General features: G+C 42.6%; 1 protein-coding gene and 2 long non-coding RNA genes across 4 annotated transcripts in view; 1 reads left to right on the forward strand and 2 right to left on the reverse strand.

Annotated features, from left to right (window-relative positions):
- On the reverse strand, nt 1-10,238 carry LOC122972418. The gene is made up of 3 exons (XR_006399744.1): nt 10,153-10,238; nt 9,821-10,016; nt 1-475 (listed from the first exon to the last, which is right to left on the reverse strand). It is a non-coding gene; the product is annotated as an uncharacterized LOC122972418 (long non-coding RNA).
- Nucleotides 8,395-25,528, forward strand: part of LOC122972417 (disks large-associated protein 1-like) — a 26,540-nt gene continuing 9,406 nt past the window's right edge. Inside the window, exons 1-3 of one of the 2 annotated variants that reach the window (XM_044339510.1) lie at nt 8,395-8,881; nt 24,433-24,818; nt 24,899-24,978. In XM_044339510.1, coding sequence (XP_044195445.1) covers nt 8,818-8,881; nt 24,433-24,818; nt 24,899-24,978 — 530 coding nt within the window. In that variant the 5' untranslated portion in view covers nt 8,395-8,817. The remainder of the gene's footprint in view (nt 8,882-24,432; nt 24,819-24,898; nt 24,979-25,528) is intronic. The other variant, XM_044339509.1, reaches the window with a different exon arrangement.
- LOC122972419 overlaps nt 21,918-25,528 on the reverse strand; it is a 6,868-nt gene continuing 3,257 nt past the window's right edge. The window contains exons 2-3 of the long non-coding RNA XR_006399745.1: nt 22,797-22,943; nt 21,918-22,223 (exon numbers count right to left, since the gene is read on the reverse strand). This is a non-coding gene — a long non-coding RNA (uncharacterized LOC122972419). The remainder of the gene's footprint in view (nt 22,224-22,796; nt 22,944-25,528) is intronic.

The raw sequence follows: 25,528 nt of genomic DNA on the forward strand, positions 1-25,528 counted from the left end.
CCATGGTGTTACTTCCACTGTTGCTACATATGACACAGGCACTCTTGCTTTTTAATTTCTCCCAACTGTCTCTCACACACCTAGCAGAGACAATTTTCTTTATCTATAATCATTTGCTGATAATATAAACGTAGCACATTTAAACCCATGTCAGGTAGAAAGAGGTGTGTGTGTGTGCATGTGTGTGGCACACACATCAGCAGCAGTAGTGGTAATTTAATGAACCTCCATTTTTGGCACCTGAGTTTGTCACATGATGAATGGACATTGTGGAAGTACAGCGTTGAGGTTAGGGTTATTAGTATTAGTCTACTGTGTGGTCACTGATGATCCAACATCATGCTGCTGCTTCCAATTGAGGGCAATCCTCTGAATGGCTCGCATAGTTCTTCATGATTGGCTGTTGGATTCTCCTGACCCTTGACTTTCATTTGCTGCCGACCTTATTGCATCCTGGAATCAGCTGCAACAGAGGCTGAAAGGAACGAGACAGGGAGAGTGGGAGCGAGTGATATATTATGAGGTATTGTGGAGAGCAGTTCACCGTGGTTGGTAGTGAAGGTAGCGGATTGCTACAGATTACTGTCGTAGTTCTACTACTGCACAATTCATCGCCTCCTTAGATCTTCACCAGTGAGTCGTCAGTCACTGTAATTAATTAGCTACCTCTGCTTTTTCTCCTCCTGGGGGAAGGCTGTGATTGAAGAGGAGAGGAAGGGAGAGAGACTGGAGGGAGAATAAGAAAAGATCTCAGTCTGACTACAATTTTCCTGCCTTATTCTCCACCTTTTTAACACATGGACTAATGCCACATTCATGTCATGTGGGAGTTACAGTAATTAGCAGTTTCTGACTTTTACATACTGTTCACACAGTGTGCAAAATACAGGGCGGGTCTCAGGTGGTCAAAGACCCCTTCAATTAACACCCCTGTAAACCAAGATGAAGCAGATATTTTCTACTTATATATATATATATCGATTGTACATTTTATTTGTATATGAAATATTGAAAGGAGAAGAGCTGCACAGAAAATGTACATCTTGCTTTTGCCACAGCTGGTAGCATGGATATAAAGTGCCACCACCAGACACTTATGCATAATATGAATATAATTTAATTGATAACCTCAGGGTTCTGGTCCTGCTCTGCATATTTTAAAAGCTTCATTTAAAGTCATTACACATAAACCAGTCCATACGCAAAATGAAAGTCCTTATTTATTCAAAGAAAAACAAGAACAGTCCTTAAGATGTCCCTGTCTCACTAAACAGATAAACAAACAAAAAAAAGATAAATAAAAAGACATAACTGTGCTTGGACTACTACTGCACATAATTTAAAGGGGTACTCCAAAAATCCAGACAGTGGAGGCCCAGATATCGTTTAAAGATTTGGCTGGCGATTTTCTATACTTTTCTTCTTGTCAACAAATCTCATTTACAGAGTCAAACGAACAATGAATTAATCTACTTACAAGTATTGTGTGTGTAAGCCGGATATATTGTATTCCTCTGTGCCGTATAGCTCCATTGTTGTCCAAAAACTATTAAAAACACGTCAATGAGCCGCACCGTGGCACTGGATGACATACTCCATCGTCAATGAAAACAGTGGTTACTGTAGCTTGTTTAGGAACTGCTCCACTCAGCTGATGTGTTTTTAATAGTATTTGGACAACAACAGAGGTCTACGGCACAGAGGAATACGATATATCAGGCTTTGGATACACACACAATACTTGTAAGTAGGATGAGTGCATTGTTGGTTTGGCTCTGCACATGGGATTTGTAGACAATAAGAAAAATATCGAAATCGCCAGACCTATCCTTTAACTGTAGTCCCTAGTATGGGGCAAGCTCCAAGAACATTAGATCCTACATTTCCCAAGATGCAATTGAATAACATCTTTAATTAGACCATCCACTGCCTGTTAAATGCCCTCTCTTTTCCCCCATGCCAACAGTTAATAATGCAATCTGTCAAATTTTTTGATGTCTCAAAACTAACTCAAGATAACCCCTGATGACATCATCAGACATGCAGAGCTGTTTACACAGGCTGAGCAGTAGCCAGTACAGTATGTTTTAACCTCATTTAGTGTTCAAATTACACCTCTTATTAGTAGCCATTAATAGTATCTTGTAATTTGTTATTGGGGTAATAACTTTTGGTACTCTTTTAAGAATTATAGCTAATGTTTGTGTTGTGTTAGTGTTTATTGATGCCAAAGAAAACCATAGTAAGAAAGCTAGAATCTTCATGAATTAGAGAAAAGCAAAAAGACAATATGACTGGCAGCTGCCATCACTACCTCCCTTCCCACGTGGAGCGAGTGCACCATAACATGTATACATAATGGAGATGTGCTGTAACATCACTGGATACAACAGTGTAGGACAAGTGCAGTCTAACAATAGGCATAGAAAAAATTAGCTCTCATGCATTGGCTTGTACAGTATGCATATATAATCTTCTATCATTAGTCGTTTGCTCTCCCATACAAAAACAACTCATAACTGACAGCACAGTAACTTTCTGCCAAGTAAACAGTCACAGCTTTTGCATTTACTTTTTATTTTTGTTGTTCCACAATGCAGGAGAAGCATGCATGCAGACGCTCACACACACACAAACACACAAACACACATTCATACATTTCACAGGAAATCGGCTGGGAGCCCAAAGTGAGAAGTGAAGACGTTGTTGTGGTGAATATTGCATGATGTTTCTGAAGGATGGTTCAGGCACCAGATCCAGAAAAACAGCCTGCATTTATGGTTTCTGCTCCCACTTGTCCCCTCGGCAAACCGCCAAAATATCACACACACACAGACAGACAGGAGAGACCTATCAGCTTCTGCTTTTACTGCTCTCCAGTTTGCCCACTGCGCTGCTCCAGCCCATTATTATTGATGATCTTTTTAATCCTGAGGAAGGAGACTGAAGTAAGGGGCTGTCCTTTGATCTCTACTCTTTGAACGTCAAGTGGCTGTGGCTGCTATTGACTGCTTCTCTGCCCACTCAAACTGGCACACACACACATGCTAACCCGCACATCACTCACACACACAGACACACACATATAACTACGGACAGACATGTTGGCCTAAACATCAGGTCCTTTGGATCGGTTTAACAAAATCTGGAGCAGATCCTCTTTCTAAAGCTTGGGAAAATCCATAGCAATCGGTTAATGTGAGGATTTTACTGCCTCTAAGCCCTGGCTCCTCCACCCAGCGTCGTCTCCAGTTAACATATTCATCACCTCTTCCCTTTGCTTTGTCTTTCCTTTCCTTGGCCTCTTACACAACTGCTAGATCCCCCCGCCTTTTCACAACAGCTGTTAGATGTGTGGATAAATCAACCTGTTGTTTCACTAAGAGGGAGAATTGACCTTCAATTAGAAAGAGTATACACACAGATCTTAAGTCTGGGAAATGTGCCATCGTTTCTGTTTCTCTTCCTCTCACCCTCAGTTTCGCTGGCTCACTGACTTGCTGTCAATTATCCAACCTCAACCAGCATCTATTTTTCAGAGGTGCAGAGGGATTGGCTGAAAAGAGTTGCTTTCCTCCCCTAGCTCCTTTAATAGGCTACAGGACCATGTTTAATTTAATGGTTGTGAATTTCCTACAGCCCTGAACAGAGGCATTGCGCTCAATAAAGCATCCTTTAAGTAGCTCATTCTGTGGCTCATTTTACTGATGGTCTTGACAAACACTCTGTGGAATACCACCTCTTCATTTAGTTTTCTGAAGCAGCTCTGGGCACACTTTCCTATCTGCTCTCACTATACTCTCTGGAGTAATTAACAAAACCAAAGGAATGTCAAAATATTGTGTGATAGCATGGATTTACCATTTCGTTGAAGATGTTGTTGTGGAAATGTAATACAAAAGTGGTGAAGTTTACCTTGCGAGGCAGCTGGATTCACAAGATCACGCAAGAATCCATCTTGTCAGGCTTCAAGTTATGCACTTGTGTCTGAACCACCAGTGGTTCAAACCAATCAGCATCCTATCAGGATTCTCACATGATCTCTCGAATCCAGCTGCCTCACAAGGTAAGACCATGACTGTATTATAAGAGCTGGATAGGGATCCTCCACTCAGCCAATTTTTCCCAGTGATCACTCACGGTATTGCAGCAAAAAATACCCCTGCAAACCTAGCTAGACACTTTTTTGGCATACGTGCCAGCCAAGCAATTCTTATTGGACTGAATGGGTGCCATTTTTCGGTCCGGCATCCAGCTCTTATAATACATCCATGGGTAAAACGGTGCTAGATGGTGATAGACAGATGGTTCATCCATTCACCTGCCAGGTATTTTTTTGAAAGTGCCTGCCCTTTCCCAAACAGTGTTCAAGGACAACTTCTCAGATGGTTCTGTGTAATAAACCATCTGGCCCATCAGGTTATGGTGAAGTAGCATTGCATAACATACTGTATATGAATACACAAGACATTGTTCACAGCACAACCCATTACTCCTCATTTGTTTTTTGCTTTTTCAGTGACAACCATGTAAAAAAGAGAGGATGTAAAAAATAAAATGGGCTGTCCCTAACTTAGCTGCAAAAATCTTTTAAGAAGAAGAGAAGAAGTAAGTTGTAATATGGTAGTAATACTGGGCCATGACTGGCTTCGAAACTAATTGTGATGTCACAAATCATGCTTGTAGGTACATGTCTTAAACTCTGATTTAAGGTGAGAAAAGAGAAAATTCCTTTGAGTAGATGAATGTAAAAACAGCCTCTTGGTGTCTATTTTGCACATACATCATTCTGCATAGTGGGGGGGCTTTAATAGTTGTATTAGCTTTATTTAAAAATACGATATCCAGCAGTTCATAAAGATCACTGCTCACCAAATAAAACTTGTTAGAGGTGCTGGAGCTAAGCTTAATGAATAACTATGTTAAAAGCATCCACAATTGTGCAATAGAAAAAGAACAGAAATGTTTCATATTTCCTGATGAATTTCAGCCAGCAACATTTTCCCAATGTGTGTATAGAGTGACTTGAAATAAAATCCTCAATATGCTCCTTTAAATCTGGAACACTAACCGTAGAAAATGTAATTCACTGCAGCATTTGTAGGCTTTTCAGTATTGAGATCACAGGGACTCCTGTGTGTTTCCAGCTCCTCAGTACAGTACAGGATGAAATAAAGCCTGTACAACACTGCCCCCAGGGGCTCAGTGTAACATAGCACTCCACCTCTGCCCTTCCCTCCTACGGCAGTTGTGTGAGTGGGTGGATGAAAACTACCAGACAGCTTGACCCAATTAACAACAATGACTGCCATCACTGGCATTTTTCCATAAGTGCTGTTCTGAGGGAACCTTTGAGAGTAAATATTTCTGGATTTCCCTGTGCTCTAAATATAAGTGGCACAGATGTAAACCACTAAAGTCTGGTCAAATCAAGATCATGCCCAGTGTTCGACCAGATCACCCCTCACACCTTCACCAGCCCACGCAAATGTCTAAGAATGAAGCTCAAATTTGTTTGTCATATGCCAAGTTGACTTATATGTAACAGAAACAAAGAAAAATGCCGCTGTAGGGCCCTGTGTGTGTTGTCTTATGTGTTTTGAGAAGGTCCCCTGTTAAGGTGGATTTGAGAAGAACAACAAGCGAAAGGTCCCTGTGGCAGTATTAGGTTTAACAAAGCTATTGGTCCTGATAATACTGACCTGAGTTGTGTTCCATATCACTGCAGTCGGTTACTGAGGATTTGGCCATCTGCTTGACTGTTGTGTCTGTTAACAGAGTGATGGCTTCAAAACAAGGTCAGGACTCAAGGTAAACATACAGTGCGTAGGATTGAATAAAGTGCAATCAAGGTATCATTGCATTTTGCAGCATAATCTGTCTTGTGATCGGTTCTGCAAGTTCAGTCCTGCAACATAAAATGAAAAGGATAAGATAGAGATCTAAATTGGTGTTATAAAAAGTGTTTTATGCAATGTGAGTACACTGTGACCTCCGCAAGGTGATCTTAACCCCACCAAACCCTACTGTAAAAAGAAAATCAATTATGTTCTTTAATATAAGCATTACAGGCAATACCAAGGGATAACCTGCACTATGTCCTTGCTCTCAGGGTATGAAAATGCTCAGTGAAATATCAACCAAACTTCAGTTTACTTCAACCACAAGGTGGCAGTCATTAGACTGTCTGAGTTCTATATATCTTTAGTTTGGCTGAATATCTTTGCATATAATTCAGTGAAATTATCACTCCGTTTGTGTTTGATGTATCAAAAAGACAGATTATGTCAGTCTGTCACTGAGTAAATCCTTGAGGTAAATTTCATCTTTAATTTATTTATAGTGTCACATCACTTAGAAAATGTGTATACAGTTTACACAGCAAACTAAAAACTTAAATAAATAAAATAAATGAAATAAAAGTGCGTAAAATGATAAAAATTAGATTAATTTGATCATGGGTGTCTGAAGCCAGAACTATTTAAAATTAGCAGCACCACTGACAATATATCAGACAATAAGCTGAGTTATAAACACCAAAGTCATGTCCTTAGTAACATTCCTGGAAATATGTATGAGTTTATATCGTATAATTACACACATTTACATGTGGAGAATTTAAAGGCTAATTTTGATTGTTTTTAACTGAATAAATTAAAAGACATTCAGTATTCTTCAACATAAACACATACCCGGCATTACAGAGAAAGCTTCGATTTTAAAATTTAGCCTATAATTTAGACAGATAATAATTACACAAAATATTAAAAATATATACATAAAATGGGAGATTTTGTGTGCGTGTGTGTGTGGCTTGGCAAAATATTTCTTTGGTTGGTGAGGCTCTGCTCAAGAAATGTGAACTAAAGACAGTATTTCTGACCGCAGTGGATTGTGGATTGCAGTGTCATTGGTAGCGTTTCTGCATCTAAACTTAATTTTGCTATATTCTTCATTACTGCAGCTAATTATCCGCTGTATATTTAAACTTACACCAGTTCTGCTCAAGCACTCTTAGCTCTCCTTCTTTTAGCAAGTTTCTCGCTAATCACAGTTGTTTACATGCCTTTCAGATCTGCTAGTCACTTTAGCTTAGCAGTTAGCGATGGTTTCCCTCCCTCTCTCTCTCTTGCTCTCCTGCTCTCTCTTGTTCGGTGTGTCTTGTTTAGCTATTCCCCTGGCTTCTTTAGTGATAATGGTACATGTAATATATGTAGTTTATTTACTGTGTCAGAGGCGAGGCTCAGCGAGTTAGAAGTGTGGCTCTTTACCATGGAAACCCAGTTGTTAGCTACATGTCATAGCTACCTGCCAACATTTTTACTCAAGTTGAATACAACTACAGTTGTTACTGTAAGTGCAACAAAACTGTTGCAAGTAAAAAGCCAATAAGTACTTTATCAAACCACCTGTTCAACCAGCGTAAACATGAGGAAAAGCGGTATTTTCAACTGCTTTGCCCGCAGTGTCCCATCCACCGCCAGCATGTTTGACACAAGTACAGCATGTTGGTTAAGCTAATAACACAAAAGCTTTCTGTATGTAGCCTAAATGCTTATCTGAGTTCACCACATATCTTGAAATTTGGCAAATTCTTTTAAGCTTAGCTGCTGGCTGAGACAAACCAGCCTCTCCTCTTGTTCATTAGCGGCTAACTGAGCAGAGCGGAAGAGAAGAGTCTATCTGCAGTCTTGCAGACCTACACGACACACCGCGAGTCCGCGAGGGTCTGCTACGGTCCGCTTGATGTAAATTTCGTCATCAGACGGTGTGCGCATAGGTGCAGACATGCAGACAGCCATGTACCTGCAATTTGTTGTGTCCGCGCAGACCTGTCCACACCAGTCCGCACGGCCACAATGCTGTCTCCCTGTAGACACCGATCTACTGTGCATGTGTGGAATGCGTCCTTGACCCCAGAAAGTAGTATAAACAGAACAACTACCTGTCAGTGGTGTCCGCAGCTGTCCATGTACGCATCCACTCAGGAGTATAAATGAAGCTTCAACCTAGCCAAGCGTGTGTCATGTAGGAAAGTAGATGTGTCAGGTAGAGCACTGCAACAGACCTACTTGGAGAAGAGGGCTTGAGCAAGCAGTGACCAGTGACACACGTCAGGCAGGGCCATTTGCACATGCATCACCTCTGCCTCTGGGTTGGGTTGCCAGGTACCATGACACATATCCTACACAGAAACGGAGAAACACCCATTTGATTTGTACCACTGTGAAATCGGGAGATTAAAGGGGGGAAATACCAGTCGGGAGCACAGCTGAGAAAGGGTTAAAAATAGGTGTTGGCAGGTAGGTTAGCCAACCCCCAGTAGCTGGTGCAGGTGTCAATCAAAACGTGATCTGCCACGCCTACACAGAGAAATGGTCTGGAACAGCAAAATGAGCTGCTTTTTGAACTAGGTTTTCTAATAGTTATGAACGTTTATTTTCCCTCAGATTTTTATGGATGCTTAATGAGACATTCAACTTTGATATCATATATGCATTTTCACTATTTCAAGCCAATTTTCCAGAGGCTTTAAGTCTGAGCAGGAAAGTTATCGGGAGATTTCAGCAGAGTTTTCTAGATGACTGTGAACGGGACTGTCCCACCCAGAGTGCAGAAAGTGTGTGTGGGTTTGTGTTTGTGTGTGTGTGTGTGTGTGTGTGTGTGAGGGTGGTGGGGGGCGGGTGGTGCGATCAAGGCGCGTCCACATCCTGACATAAGATCCAATATCGTCAGACTGAAAGAGGAAAAGAGGGAGAGAGGACTCCTGCTGTCATCTCATATCGGCTCAGTCAGTGTTGTGGACTCGCAGCTTTCATGGCGTTGCTTGAGTGTTTCTACAGCGCGCTGCTCGGCATGTGTGACTTCTGGATTCGCCTCTGTGAGTAAAAAAAAAAGCCGCTGTTGTGTTCCTCTGTTGTGTGAAGAGTGAGGCATGATGACCGATGGTAGCGAGCTGCATCAAGCGAGACGGAGCAGGAAGTCGGCTGGTTGTAGCCTTCAAATTAAAAGTCACATTTGTCGGTGACGGGGGCAACAAGTAAAAAGATGCCAAAATAAAATTGCAGAAGACACAATGCAGAGCAAATTATAGTTGTTACACCTTTTATTAACTTCGGATTAGAATATCTAAAAGCTCACAATACCGCCTACAATGGAAATTAAGTACCCGCGCGTCACTGACTTTTACTTTGAAAATACCAATCGGAAGTTGTGTTTTTATTTTAATTAGCTTGACGCTGAAATTATCAGCGCCCATCCCTGTGTTTCTGCTTATTCATGCCTCAAGTGAAAATGGACGATACCGCTTAAGTTCATAATATTAAATGAGACCATAAAAAATTAACAACTCAAATGAAAGTAAATGAAATATGTTATAATCAATGGATGACACATAGAATAGACTACATATATTGATTGTGATACATAGTACCAGTCAACAGTTTGGACACACCTTCCCATTCACTTGAATGAGAAAGTCTGTCCAAACATTTGACTGGCATTTTGTCTGAACTAATAATAAACTGCTTTGAATGGTAAATAGCAAATGGGCTGCATTTATATAGCGCCTTTCTGGTTTTCCGACCACTCAAAGTAATACTTATCAGAATTAAAAACTTGATTAAAAAACATTAGATGAAGTTACTAAAATTGAAATACAACAGAATTTTTCAGTACTTTTCCCTCTATAGAGTCATACAAGGTCTCTCGCTGACCCTCAACACTTCTATCAAATAAAGTTTTTGTCATCTCTCAGCCCCTCTGCGACTTGTTTTCCCTCCAAACTGGACACCATGTGGGAATACTGGGATTAACTTACATGCTCTTTGCTTTCGCCCTCCACTCATGGTAGCCGGGAAATGTTGAACACCTTCCAGCTCTCGGGCTATTTTGGTGTCATATCTCTGATGGGAGGGGCGACAGGTGTGGCCTGCATCACACAGCACAGCGCCTGGCACAGCATCACAACATAGCCTCTGCAGGATCCGGTTATTTAGGTCAGACTCAGGGCCTCTCTGGAATTGGAGTTCACAGGGGTTCATCTTAGACTTCTGTGCTCGTTAAAGTGAGCAACCAGAGGGCAGGGGAGCAAGATGCTGAGCCCCCCCCCCCCCCCCAGGCCTTATGGGAAAAGGGCTCACTGCCACTTACCAGTTCGAGGCCTGCTAGGGTAGATGGAGGGCCTCTAACGTCCTACTGTGTGACAGACGAGCAGTCTGTGGCCCCGCGTCCCTAACCGACCATCTGTGTGTGAGTGAGTCATGCACACACTTCAGCTCATGCTCGCCACTGATGCCAGCTATGCTGCCAGCCTGCTCACCTACCAGCTTTCCTCTTTCTATTTTCAGACGAGCCCTGACAGCCTCCTGTGCTCAACATGCCACAGACACGCGCACATGCAGTACACACACACATCTCTGGTGATGCAACTAGACTATAGTCATGCGAGACTATATGAGTATCATGTATGGTAAATTACGGAAGTCACCTAGAATATGAGCCGGAGAGGGCTCAGCTGTTGACACTTACATCCAGGAAAGCGCTTATAGTCACAGTGACACTTAATTATCAAATCATAAGTGAAAATATTGCAAGTTTAAGGGTGAGTTAGTAGAAAATAATATATTTTTAACTAATATTTAGCATAATATTTGAATTGTTTTGCCAGTAAAATTGTTTACACTCTGTTCACAATAAATTTCTTTATTGTTTTTATAATTCATGTTTTTGTTTCTTAGTTCATATTATTTCTGTGCGCTCATATTGTATTTTCCAGTTGAATCCCATTACTGTCTTTGCTCTTCCTACTTTACCCTGAGGGCTCCTTAGTTTCCCTCAGTTTCATTCACAAATTGTTCCAATCCATCAGTAGTGGCTCAAAATTCAACTTGAGATATGTTTTCTCAGAAGCATACAGTAGTTACACAAGCATATTTTTGAAGTGCCTGCTGTTTAAATGTATAGGCATTTAAATTGATAGTGCAGTAAAAAAGTTTAAAGAATGATTATTCTCAGGAGGCATGGTCAATTTAAAGAGCAGAATCCTTGCTCAGCACAAACAGGAACAAGCTTAGTAAAGTTTTACCATCTGGCTCAACATTCTTACCTGCATCTGTAGTTAATGGTTGAGAAATTGCCCAGAATCCCCAGATATATTTGTGGTTTAACTCTGGACAGACAACTGATGCGAGTTTGAAGATATAGATCCATATTTTGAGAAGTACGCTTGTACTTTTTTTTTCTTTTTTTTTTCTTTTTTTTTTGCACAGTTAGATGAGAAGATTGATACCAGTCTCAGGTCTACAGCTTGTCAGGGGGTTATGTGTGGGACTATTTCTTGGCCAGGCTTACTGTGGTATACTTCAATATAAACATTTAACATTTGACTTAATGTTTGCCTGAGTACAGACTGCATTAAAACTACTTATTGCTATTATTTTGTCCCATCAGAGTGTACAGGGCCAACTATTGTGTCACATTTATAACGGTTATAGAGAGCTGTTTTCTGAGGCAGACAGAGAAACAAAACAGCTTCCTGACTAAAACGTGTTAATCAAGTTATGTTGCAAGTGCTCTGGTGTGTACTCGGTTGAATGCATGTTCTTATGCAGTAGGCGATAAGGTATGTTTGGGAAGGCTTAGATGGATGTTTTAAGTAAATGTGATAATGTTGTAGATTATTTATAAGTTTATGTGTATGTGGTTTGGTGCATTGGATAGCACATTGTAACATATATCCAGTTGCCCCAGGTTTGTTGTACCTCTGTGTGACTAACAGAGCCAGTCATCTCTCTCAGTTCAGTGACTTTATTGGAGTCAGTATTACCAAGACACATTCCCAAGTGTCTCTCCCCCTCCCTCTCTCTCAATCATATACTGTCAATGATCTAGTCATGTTTTCCAAGCAACACTCACTTCTACCAGTTGCTAAGACTTCAGCTGCCCCCCCTTCTACTTTTCATGCTGTCTTTTAAAAAGCAACTATCATGTTAAAGCTCAGCGGATGAAACACTTGCCAAGGAAAGGAAGGACACCAGTGAGGGTATGAGGAGTCCACATATAACTTTGGATAGAGATATGATGACGGGCAACTTATAAACACCACAGGCAGATAAACAAAAACAAAACAACATAAGAAAGATGAGGGTCTGGGGTGAAATAGCAACAATGGGTCTCATGCAAGAACCGCTCGTAAGAATAGATTCATTCTTAAGATGCATGTATGAGTGATTTGAGAACATTTGTGGCGTTCATCAATTTGCTCTTTAGAAAGACGCTTTTTAGCATTTAATTTTATGTCAAAGCATTTCCTCTTTATTTCTGTCACAGTACAGCGCTGCACTGATGACATGTCGTTAGCAACTGGATTCATATTGTCTAATTGTTTCTGACACCCCTAAATTTGTTATGTTTTTGTCTACTGGTTTCTGAAAGCAGGACTTGAAGCCGCACAGTGTTTTTACTCTTTTATGTGAATGAAACTTTCCCACAAATGTAGCAAAACATGGAGCCTTATATGGCAATTTTAGGGGCATTGATTATGCTAATGATCACAGCTCACAAACGGGCATCTACTTATGAACAGGTGACGTTCATCAGGCTGAAATGAATGATTTACGACAAGTTCAGGCAATTAAGAGAGTTTGTTGAATCCAACTTGGAACACTTGTAGTAGCAAACCTCACGGAGAAAAGTAAGAGAGTTTTAGTCAAAAAATACAAAAACATTCTCGCATTTTCTTGCAGTACTTGGCTAAAAATTAACTAAAGTTGACTATAAGTAAAAATCTGCTTATTGACAATGTTCACCAGCCCTCTTCCATTCACATTTCTTTCAGTTAGTGTAGTTTTAGTTCCACAGTCCCAACAGACCAAGATATCTTTGGATCTGATGACATTCACTGAATGTAATGTAATGTCTCACTGACTCACTAACTCCTTCCCTTTCACTTTCCCTCTTTCATCAGCTCCCTAATTCTTCCCTGCTGTTAATTCCAGATTTGTAGTAATCCACCTAAAAAAAAAAAAAAAGCAGAAAAGACAGAAGAACAAAGATAGAGGTCAGGTGAAAATATGGTTGTTAATTAAAGCTGTTAAGTGCAAATCCATGAAGAGCTGTACTTACTAAACCACTTTATTGTTTCCTTTCTTCTGAAAGCTTTTTAACTTCTGGAACCTTAATGAAGCAGTGTGTCTTGAATTTAAAAAAAATCTTACTTGGAAAAAAAAATGTCATTCATCTAATGTAGTAACTTAATCATGATTTAATATAAGTAAATGTAACAGCTGTGAGTAGGCATCAGCAAAACAAAATGACGAGATCACTTGCTTTTTACCTTAAATAGCCTGACCAGTTAAATTTAGGTATGACCCCAAAAATGATGTCACTTGTCACATGTAATTTAGAGAGAAAAAAAGTTACAGATTAAATTTAGAAATTTAAATTAAAGAATATTCTCAGCATGTGTCACATGATTACACCTGCCTTTAACATGAGAAGTGATATACCTTTGTTTTCATACTATATACGATACCATGAAAAGTTAATTTGAGGAGAAAAATTGCCCTTTTCTCTGAAATACTTGAATTATAATAAATGATTGTTTTCGATTTTTCGATTCTAGCTTGTCACCACTAGAGGGAGTCGCAGCCCTTCTTTTGCAATAAATCAAGGCTACCCTCTGATGTTTCACCATAGCACTAGGTCTCCGTATATGGGGCAACTCACAAGTTTTATCTTGTAGGAGCTGTCAAACATTATTCTAGGCACATTTTGTGTCTTATCAACAATTCCAGTGTGTCTGCGTGTGTGTGGAAAGACTGAGATAGAGGAAAGGAGAGAGGAAATGAGTGATCAGCGTGTGAGATACCCTTGAGTCATGACTGACATTCATGCTTTGCTTGATGTATATGTGCCTGAGAGACATAGAGATCAAACAATGTTCACTGAGGATGTTGCGCAGGAATGCAGCTTTGAGATCCATCAATCCCTCCTGCCATGTCTGTTCCTCAGTCACACATACACACAAACACATGCACACACTCACGTAGTGTTCTCTATTTCCTGCTCTGGCGTTAATTACAGGGACAGATAAAGCCCTGCCTTAGCAACGTATGCCTCTGCATGTGAAATACACCTGTGTGTCAGTGGATCAAAGCTGCCATCCTCTAAGGTGGAATTATTATTCAAAGAGGGGATGTAAATTAAACAGTACTCTGGTGTCATCTGTTTCTCTGTTTCTCTCCCTTGCTCTCTTTCACACAAACACACACACACACACACACCTGCATAATGCTGTCATTCCACATGCTTTGATGGTGCAAGTAGGTGTGTTTGACAGGAAACAAGGGCTGGGTCGAGGCATGTGGTGAAACACTAGAACACGCACCACATACATATTGAATAAAAAAGGAAAAAGACACCGTTCACAGTTGTTGGCAGCCGTACCTCCATCGAGCTTTTGAGCATGTGGGTGTGTGCACGCGCACATGTGACTGTAAATGCACACGGTGTCAAAATGTCTGTGTGTGGCTTCTCCGTTTGCAGCTGCGGGATCAAGCCAAAACTGGGAGCTCGATGTGGGTAAACTGTGATTTGGCTATCTCTCTTCCTGGGGGAGATAAATCCTAGCCATGCTGGTGTGTCAGCCACTCAGTAATTACTTCATCCTGTCACGACTGTCTGAGAATGCAAGCCAGTGGGAACTTGCACTGTCGCTCTTTCATTGACACAAGGGAAAAACAGCCAGAATCTCCTTTATACGGCTCAGTGAGAGCTTAAGGAGCATTAGTCATCAGATGAAAAGATCCGGTGGAATTGAATTTAGCTCAAAAGTTTTACATCTGTGAATTTACTACCTGTTATACCGGCTAGTAAACTTGTCATTGATGTGTTTAACCTTCTGTCTTCCTGTTGGTTTTAATAATCTCATTCCAGTCCGTCTGATGTCAACTAAGTCTTAAGTGAATCATGTTTTTGTGATCCAGATGTAAGCAACCCCAGGAACCCTTGACTTGCAATATCAAATCTTTCACTAGATGTCATCATAGCCTCAGTTGCTTTGAAGCATGTCCCTGGTCTAATCTGTGTAATCTGGTCCAACCTGTGAGTGTTGAATATGGCACAAATAATGCGTTACATGACGCTCTTATGCAATGTGATCGGAAGTAACCTGTGCGGATGATTTGCACCTGTAGGCACTTGCTGAATATTTTTGCAGAATTGCTATATCCTAGTATCAATCATATGTAATTGTTGTATATTTCCATTACCTGAATAGACAGTGATTTTTCTGCCTGCACATGCTTTAAAGAGGAATAAAAGTCAATAGAATAAATCTGCAGGACTTAAAGCTTTGGTTAGTGGTTGCTAGGTGTTTATATTTACTTACGACTTAATTGGTCCCAGCTTGTTATGGCCTGGAATGCTTTGATTATAGCCATTTAGGGAGGAAGAGTGGCGTTTGGATATCTTTTGACACAGGAAGCGCAAGCAACAGAATGTCATTCATTGATCTCCTCCTGCTCCTGGTTTGAGGAAAAAAAAAAGAGGGGAAAAAAGGGGAAAAATGAGGGGACGCAGGGAGGAGCTGACAGGGCTACGGCGAACACAAAGAATGGCTGCGGCAGTGCACCCCTGCTGTCCCCACTCTGCGGAAAGAACACACACACCAGTTTCCTGCTAAAAAAAAAATGAAGGAATCAGTTTATTTTGAGGATTACTTTCCCAAATGTCAAGATATAAACAATCAGGTGGACAGGGCCAGCTCTGTCAGGTAGGGGCTCTCCCAGTTCTCCCCCTTTTTTGTTTTTTTTGTTTTTTTTTGCTCTTCCTGTCTGTGTTTTGGCATCAGAAAGAGCAAAGGAAAAGCAAAGCCCCGAAAGGATTTCCTCAGTGTTGACTGTGGATGATCCTCATGGCTCCTGCATGCTAAAGCTGGGCAGGGCAGGGCCCGCAAACTCAAAGCCCTGGGGGAATGAAAAACATTAGAGGGGTTAGGATATAGTCTTAAATCTCCTCCGAGGGGTTTGTTTTTGAAAAAGATATGTTAAGATGAACATGCTTCTTGCTCTATTTTCTTGACGGAGTATTGAATGTTTTTAGACTTGACTTGACAGCTAAATTGTGCGGTCGAGAGTTCATCTTGCTTTCACTGTTCTGGAGGGGAGGAAGTACGTTGGAGTAACTCTTGCCGGAGCTGAGGAATGGTGCATGGCTGTAAGTGGGTGGTTTGGGCTGTGCAGTGTGGGAGGCCAGGCCCCAGTGCAAATTAAAGACTTCTCTGTGAAAGTCCCAGACTCAGCTACAGTAATATATGTGTGTGTGTGTGTGTGTCTAAGTGAGTGAGCCTGTGTGCAAGCGTCCGGCGGGGAAGAGACCCAGCCCTCCCTCTTTTTTTTTTTTTTTTTTTTTTCTTTTTTTTTTTTTAAACCAGTCATTAAAAATAAGCCACAACTCACCCCCGGTACACACTGAGAGACAGCGAGAGGGAGAGAAAGAATGCATCTCCTCTTTCTCCTCCCTTTCTTTGAGCTTTGCTGCTTCACTAACCAAGTAAAACAGGGAGGAAAAGGGGAGGAGGGGGAGGCTGTGTTCAAGGGGACTGATTCCACTCAGAGGTTTTTAAGACGCACACTCAGACCCCCCTCCCCCGTGTAAAGAGTAGCAGGAGTTTTTTTTTTTTTTCTGTCCAGGAGGGGAGAGAGAGAGAAAGAGATGAATGGGGAAAGGAATGCAGGAGACAAACGAGTGCTCTCGGCAGGAGAGTGGGAATGTTGGAGAGACCATTGTTCCTCCCCCACAAGATTCTGCGGGGAATGGATGTAAACACACAGGAAGAGAGGGAAGAGGGGTGTGAAAAATCACACCTGAGAGACACATACAGCTCTGTAGCATCTACTCTGATGTTCATATTAACCCTCATACACGCTGTCTGCATTGCACGCTACTACAGATGCACGTACATACAGCCCAGTGCCTATAGCTACCGTCTCATCTTTCGCTCCACCCCTTCAACAGGATGTATAGGGTCAGAGGGTCAGGACTGGAAACCACAAAAGACAGTGTGCGTCAGTGTAGCCTGGTTCTTGTTCCAAATCCCCCCTTAGCCCCTCGTGTACCTCCTACCTTTCTGTCTCCCCCTCTTTCTTCTCTCATTTTCCTCTTTCTCTCTCTCTCAACTTTCCATCTCCTTTTCTCCGTCCTCCCCCGCCTGCCCCGTTCGCCTCTCCTATAGGAGACACAGAGGGCCTGACGTTTGGTTTTGGGCCCAGATGGCTTTAGCATGCCTCTGGCAGTGGATTAAGCCGCCAGTGTCTCCTTTCCCCTCCATGTGCAAGTGGTCAGGACAAAGAAAGTCAAACAGGGGAAAGGGGGAAGGAATGCGAGGAAAAAAAACCCCAGGACTGTGAAACAACACACGATGCTGATGTTTCACGGCATTCCAGAAAGAGTAAACGCTTGTAAAAAAAAAAAAACAAAAAACTGCCAGCCAGTGTTCCTGTTACTTTTCATGCCCAGTCGTTTTATGAATTAAGTTATGACTTTTTGCCTTTCGGAGTTAATCACCAGAGTGCTTGCAGCATGCAAACTGAGCCTTTTTTTTTTCTAAGGAGAAAGAAGAAGTGAACTTTTGACCACATTCTGCTGCATTTATATGTAAATAGCAGCTGCAGCAAGCAGTGATCCCTCATGTAATGACATGACATCGGCATTGTGTTTCAGCCCTCTCAGTTAGGCTGATTCTTGTGTGTGTGTGTGTGTGTGTGTCTGTGTGTCTGTGTGTCAGTCTTTTGTCTTTTGTCTGTCTGACTGTGTGTTTGCTATTTTGTCCTAGCACCCATTACTCCCCAGACTTGTGGTCATGTTTTCCTGTACTCGGCTATAACTCCAGAGACTTTTAGTTCTTGTGGACAGTCTGTCATGTTTTATCAGGGAGCTTGGAGACAGTGTGGTGGCAACATTGCTGTGTTGTTGTGGGTATTTTTAGTTTAGCAGACACTGGCCTAAGTGGCCTGTATTATCCACTTAGCAATACTAAATGCCACCATCAAGACTCTGTCCACTCTTCCTCTTTCACTCTGTGTTTACCATTGTGCACTTGATTTTAACAAGTTACATATTTTTAGATCTACGTGTGCCTGGTCACTGCTCAGTCACAAATCCAGTTCTATTTAATGACTAACTGATTTCCTTCAGCTACCTGATTCTGCTAGGACTTGTTACAGCTGCCATGCTGTCATTTCCAGCACATGCGATGTGTCACTCCATACAGTGAGCCAGTCTACTCTTAAAGTTTCAGTCAGTCTGTGAGCAATGCTGTGGGAAATGAGTGCAGTGAAAGCATGCGTGAGATGTGTGGGCGTGTTAGCTTTAGCGTTAGAGCTAATGCTCAGGTTTATGCCCCACAAAGCAGCTGGAATGTACAGGAACTGAAGGAAATGGCACGGCAAACTTATCCTCTGCCCTATCCCCCCTTCCTCTCCTCCTTTTTCTCACTTCTATTATTCTTTCTTTATCTCTCCTCCACTCTTCTCCTTCTTTCCCTTATGGTGAGTGACTATGCTCTCTTTCAATCCCCTGCAGGCAGGTCTTTTGGGCAGAAACAAAAGACTGATGTGTCTCTTCATGTGGTTGTGGACTAGTCAGGGTAAAGCCCTTGCCAAGGAGCTGTGGAGAACAATAGAAATTGCCTGGAGCCGTCACAGGGCAGGTCTAATGAGAAAACCCCCTTCATGTAAGAAAAACCTCCATGAGATTAGCCCACACGGTTCAGTACTGTACAGGGTGGAACTTTTAGAATTACATATTTATACCAAAGCCCGTATGATTATACCTGACAACCTGGCAACAAATGTCATCTAACTGGTATTTACAGTGTTGATGTTAACAGTTACACAGTTGTTAGAGTAAATGTTAGTTATTTGAGGATTTTAGGTAGATATAAAACAATCAGCTGCATATTTCGGGAGTGATGTTACTTTTTTCCCTACATGTTTATTTCTAAAATATTGTTTCAACTGATAAGTACACTAAGCATGGCTCTTCAAAATGTAAACAAATTATATGGCTTAATTAAAGGTAAATGATGACACTGGATAGAACTTGACGTGATAATGTTTTGAATGTGAAGTGTTTCTACACAAAACTTTGGATTTTTTAGTTTTCTGCCCCATTGGTTTTTAAACTCTCAGCATGTCTCTCCCTGCCTGTCACTGATTGACAGGGCGAAGAGAGCGTCAGGCTATAAAAAAGGAATGCAGGTAACTAGGCTCTCTATTTGAACTTGGAACAACAGGAAAGTGGGTTAAGTGAAGTGAATCTATTGCCTAACAGGGAGCAGCTGCCTGCCAGATTTAGCAGTGGCTGGCAGTTGTAAACACACTCTTATCTAGTGTTTCAGGAGACATAAGCCTGCAAGAGCAGTTACCCGCTGTTGACACGGGTTTCTGTCAAAAGGGGGCTCACTGAGCACACTGCTTTGGTGATAGCACTGTTGGTCTGAGCACACCAGAGGCACATTTAACAAATGTTTTGTGCTGATATGCGTGCTTAGGTTTAAATCAAGAAAAAAGAACGATTGATTTACAGTAGATTAAAGCAGTTAGAGCAGGATGTTTACAACACTGGTACCATTTGCACTGAAAATTCCCTGACCGACAAGCACTCACACATGCTAAATATACTCCTCTAAAAGCCACTCGCAGACTGCCACCTTCCCCTCATACATACACAGTGAACTATTGTGTCTGAGAGAGTTCAGGCATCTGGAGAGCAGAAACCCTCTCTGGTGACCTCTGACCTCTTGTGGCTGAGAGACTGACATGAGGGCCTCTGGGAGACTTTCGGGTGACTCAGAGGACTGTCAGAGGCCTTTTAAAGGACTATTGTATGTGTTTTGTGCAGAGTTTGTTGTGTCTCTACAGTGGTTGCTGATTAGCTGTGATAAGTGATGAGTAGCAAACCTGTCACCTTAGGTTATTTTAGCATATTAAAACATTTGAAACTCAAGCTTTTTGGAATTCTTTTGCTTACAGTAACTTTTAGTAGCTTATTGGTGGCCATGTTGAGTCATTTAAGTTGTGTCTTGTATTGATGCATTGTTGTTCACAACAGCGGTGTAATGTCACACGGTGTGAACCGTTTAGGTTATTGTCATCTCATGACAGTGTCCCAAAAACCAGGTGACAAGCCTTGTTGACAGGGATCCAAGACAAACTGGTTGGTAGAGTTCAGCATTCACCTGCACAAAGCCAATGCTTCAGGGCTAGACACATTATTAAATAACCATTTGCAACACAGTGGCATTTGATTGCTCTCTCTATTTTCATATCCTGGTGCTTATTTGAGTTTTAAGTTACGTTAGCTGTGATCCATTATTCCTGCTGTGTTTGCTTGTTGGCTGGTGTTTTAGGTGAGTATCACTGCAGCTGCAGTGTACCCTGTCAAGGTAAACAAATGGCCAACAGAAGCTCCCCTCTGCTTGCTGCTGGTAAAACGCCAAGCCTCCCGGCAAACTTCATGTTGCTATGTGTCGCCATGGTGACGCTATCACAAAGGACTCCAGCTGGTTCTCTATGCGTGTGTGTGTGACAGAGAGAGAGAGAGAGAGAGAGAGAAAGACGGACAAATGGACAGGGAGCGAGCAGACGGAGCTAGGCAGTAACTCTGATTTACCCTCATCCCTCCTCCTCCCTCAGTCTTGTTCAGTTCTTCTTCTCTGTTCACTATTCTCTGCCCTCTCCCCTCTGGCAGACCCTCATCCCCAAACACAGTGCAGCTGGGCTCAGCTGTCAATGTTCCCCCATACCACCCGCCCCCTTTCCTGGTCTTTGTATTTGTTTGGATGGTGGTGGATTTGCCCTTGGCCCCCGCGTGGGGGAGCCCGTTCCTGTTAGCTAGCCTCTTAAACCAAACCGTCTGCTCTTTGAAGTGGCCTATCACACAGATACACAGATTGGAGATTACAAGGCAGCTGCCTGCCTTCAATCTGTCCAGTAACATGAACATGGTGATTAAATAAAGGAAACAACATACACCTCTGCAGACACACAAATGAGACACAGTGATCAGCAGAGCCAAAAAAGGGGTGGCTAGCAAGTCTGTTTTTGTTCCAAAGGCTGGGGAAATGAATGGAGACCTTGCTTTGTCTCAGGGGAGGGAAGAGGGCTTTCTTTGATATTATCAAGCCCAGAGCTGGGGGGAGCGCTCTGCCAAGAAGAACTGCTATTCACACCAACTTGTCGGCATGGGACTTTTGAAGCATTTGTCAAAAGAGGGATTTGGCAAAGAGCCACTAGAGTTTTGTCATTCACAAACTCTTCTTTGGGATGACAATACTCGCAGCAGGCTGCACCTACGTCTGTGAGGGACGAGAGATGAAATTCCACAACCACATTTCCATTAAGTGAGGAAACTTGGGAATGGTACCTCTCTTATTGTGTGATCAAAGCTCCATTAACTTGATATTATGAAGTGACAGAGAGACTTTTTTTTGTGCTTGTCAGTGTTTGTCTGTGATTGGTGAAGAGTTTTCCACATTCCTTCTTAAGTGTCTGATGGAATCCTGAGTCACATTCCTACTTCACTCTGTCCTTGACTGTCTGTGTGTGTGTGGGAGGTCCAGGGCAATGTAACTGTCTACTGCTTTTATGGCTGCAAGAGGATCAAACTGTTTTCTTATCAATTCTGTGGAAAATGGGAACTTCTGTCTTATCAAGACCATTGCTTTGATCAGCTACCTCCCCCTCACTGTTGTCAGACAAACACAAATTAGAAGCTTTATGTATTTATTTTTTTGGAATTAAAGGTTAAAATTTTTGATGACACATCTTTGCACAGGCTTAAAGTGGCTGTCATGGGTTGGGTCATTGTTGACATCAGCCTCTGATGGATGGAAAGCATATCAGTGGCAGGAAGTCTGTGGTCTCCATTGATGTGGAGAGGTTGAAACGTTAAGCTGGGTTGTGTCAATGTTACTTGTGTGCCTCCGTGCCCATGTGCATGTCTGCAGGCCTGCGTGCGCGTACACGTGTGCGTGGGCATGTTCCAACTCTTGAGTGTGTTTACTTAACCTGTCTCGGCATTCAAAACCCCCTGTCATTCTCCAGCGCGTCTGGCTCCTCGTAGTGACAGCTAGGTGGGACACGGCGCGTCGTCTCCTGTTTCATACAGTGCTTTATTGAGCGGATGAAAACCCTCTGTTCTTTAACACTTCTCTGGGCCTGAGTGGAGCACACACACACACACATATACATAAAGTCATCCAACATGCACAGACTCTCTCTCTCACACACACAAGTGTGACTTTTAGATGACTTCAGGGGATAGAAGCTCTGAAAGGGGCTGACATTCTATCCTTTGAACCTCCACGGCTGATAGGGGCAGGACCCCGTCCTCTCCCTCTGTGTGAGTGCATGTGTGTGTTCAATGTGCGTTTTTTTTTGTTTTTTTTTGTTCTCTTGTGGGTCTGTACTTGTTGACCTTTCCAAAGATTAGCCCAGGATGTCGATCATATTCCCCAGACATCTGTGAAAAGTCGAAACAGTGGTGCATAACGTGGCATGCTCAGACGATTCTGCCTGAAATGGCTTTGGCAGTAGTTCCTACATATGCAGTATCTCTCCAGAAGAAATATATATGACATTTAGCCGTACAAGTACATACAGTTAGTCATTTTCTTTTGTCTTTCTTGTGGTTTGTTACGCCACCATCAAAGACTCTTTTTAGCAACTGTGATCTCATCTCAACACGGCATTCATCCCATCCGAGGACTTTCCAGCTTGTCAAAACCTTACTTAAATCTCGTCTGGGATCATCCAATCACATCTAGCGAGACAGGAGGGAGGTGGGAGGGTGGTTGGAGGGCGGTGGATGACTCCGACAAACCAAGTAGATGAAGTCAGCCCTCTGTTCAACTCCAATACGTTAAGGCCTCTCCAGAGCTGTCAGTGAGATGACAAGACACAAAGCAAACAACATCAGGCCGTAATAGTTTTAGACATGGCTGCTCGTGCTGGGTGTGGTTGGCAACAGTTGTCTGCCGCACACAGAGCAGTGATCTCGCCACAGTAGGATGTTTGTCTTTTGTAGGGATTAAAGGGATCCAGGAAACCTGCTGTCCTAGTTTTGCTGCAGAGCGGAGACAGCGACCTAGTTTTGATGATAGCACCAGGCCAGGAAGGAGATTCCAAGGCATAATGTAGTTAGGAGGTGGCTGTTTTGTCTTTTTTTAGACAGGCTGCTTTTTGTCTGCTGGCATGTTTCTATACAGGCTTCTGACTAATAGTGTGTGTGAGAGGCTCCATTGTCCTGTAGCTGTAACCTGAGCGGGTGAGACAGACAGACAGAGAGAGAGCTGAGCAGCGCTATGATGCTTTTTAATATCTATTTGCTCGGATTTAATACAAAGCCATGAGAGTGCACTAAGCTCTCTCGCTGTCCTCTACAACATCATTTAAATTATGCGTGTAAACAACATGCAGGCACACAAGCACGCAGAGCTATATTTGGCACTATCAAATTGTTCTGGATGTGTACAGTAAGTGCGTAGAGGGCTTAACCATCTAGATCAGTGGGTCAAGTGGCTGACATACTAATCCTATTACCAGACGAGGCTCTGATTTGTTAAAGTTGGCCCTAATCTACTGTCCATTTTGACTCCAACATGGGGACCTAAGACCTCTGGGTAAACTGTCAGGGTGTCAGCTGTCACCAAAGCCATTTTACTCTCAGGCAGTGGATTAGTTTATCTTCCATATTTTTCCTATTATTTATGTTTTTAATTACGATATTTTTATCCACATTCTTCATCATCTTGTTTTGTGGGTTGCATAATATCCATATCTGTATTTTCATACTTTAACTCTCTTTAACATACTCACAAATGTTTACTTATAATTTTCTACTATTTACATAGTAGTGTTGTGATTGTGACTGTTTTTTACTTAGTATGTTATTTATATACAGATTTTCTTTGTTGTATTGTCATTATTTGCTGTTGTATTAACCCAATTTGCCAATAAGGAGCATTAAAGAGGTTTTCCAGTGATTTAGTATTGCACTTCCATAAAGTTTAGGGCCTTCTCAATGCCCACTTCTTTTAAACTGCAGCTTTAAGTCTGTGGTGCCCCAGTAGCCGAATTGTTACTCCACATGCCACATATCTGCAACATCCCTGGCAAGGGACATTTGTTGCATGTCATGGCTGTCTCTGTCTCTCCCCCCCTTGTTTCCTAAATCATCTTAAAAAAAAAAAAAAAAAAAAAAAGATGCCTTAAGCCCATGCCGAGATAACCCTGATGACATCACTATGACATCATCCCTCCCTCTAGAGCCATAGGAAAAATTATACTAATTGTTTTCAAAGGCTGAGTAGTATCCTTCCATTGTGTGACCATTTGCTACCTGTCTTTCCCTGTTTACTCACTGCAGTGTCATCATGCATCACCACTTACAAGAAGACTCCTCCACCGGTCCCACCACGGACCACTCCATCCAAACCTTTCATATCCATCACGGCACAGAGCAGCACCGAGTCCGCCCAGGACGCTTACATGGATGGGGGCTCCGGCCAGCGGACTGGCATCAGCTCCCAGCCAGGCCTGTCCAACTCCACGGAGAGCATCGACAGCATGAAAGCCCTGACAGCAGCCATAGAGGCAGCTAACGCTCAGGTGCACGGCCCAGCCAGTCAGCACGTCACCAACAGCACCATCACCATCACTGCCACTGCCACCACCTCCGCCGTCGCGCACGTCGCCGCCGACAGCAAAGCGCAGAGGGAAGCGCTCCGCAAGTGCCTCTCCATAGGGATCCAGGTTTGTGAATGAGTCCTCCTGTTAAAAGTTGTAAAACGAAACTTTGACATGCAGTTTGAAAGTTTCTCCCCTCCTCTTAGGTGGATCCAGAGGAAGGAGGGCCGACGGAGGAGCAGTCTAAATTCCAGTCGATAGGAATTCAGGTGGAGGATGAGCGATGGTGAGTAGAGAGACAAAGAGAGAAAGAGCAAGAGGTTGTAGAAGTGAAACTGGATAAGTCTAATGGGAGGCATGTGAGGGAGATAGAATGAACAGGAAGAGGACTTATGGAGACAGAGAGAGGTTTGTAGTGTTCAGTACAAGCTTTCGCCCCCCTGCACTGGCTTCCCCGCAGCAGCTGTCCCCATTTCAGGGGAGGTTGGCGTCAGAGCCCCCTCAGCCAGGGGCCCGAAGTGACAGCTGGGCCAGAGGATGTGGTGCAGGGAGCTGGGAAGGTGGAGGGGGTGAGTTGACAGCCATCTGTTGCTCCAGTCATTGTGATTCAGGCTACTTTGAGGCTGTGTGTTTGTGCATGTGTGGGAGGAATAGAGAGAGAGAGAAAGGGAGGGAAGGGGAGGGAGTTTATTGAGTTTGTTTAGTTCTGCGTGGACTGAGAGACTGCTGTGCTGTCAGATACAGCCTCTCAGTCTGCAACATGTTCCCAGTTTGAGGAGAAGCAGCCTAGTGTGCCTGCTGTTTCATTAGCTCACAGACTCACCAGGCTTATCAAG

The sequence above is a fragment of the Thunnus albacares genome, chromosome 21 (genome assembly GCF_914725855.1).
Source record: "Thunnus albacares chromosome 21, fThuAlb1.1, whole genome shotgun sequence".
In the NCBI taxonomy this organism is placed as follows: Eukaryota; Metazoa; Chordata; class Actinopteri; order Scombriformes; family Scombridae; genus Thunnus; species Thunnus albacares.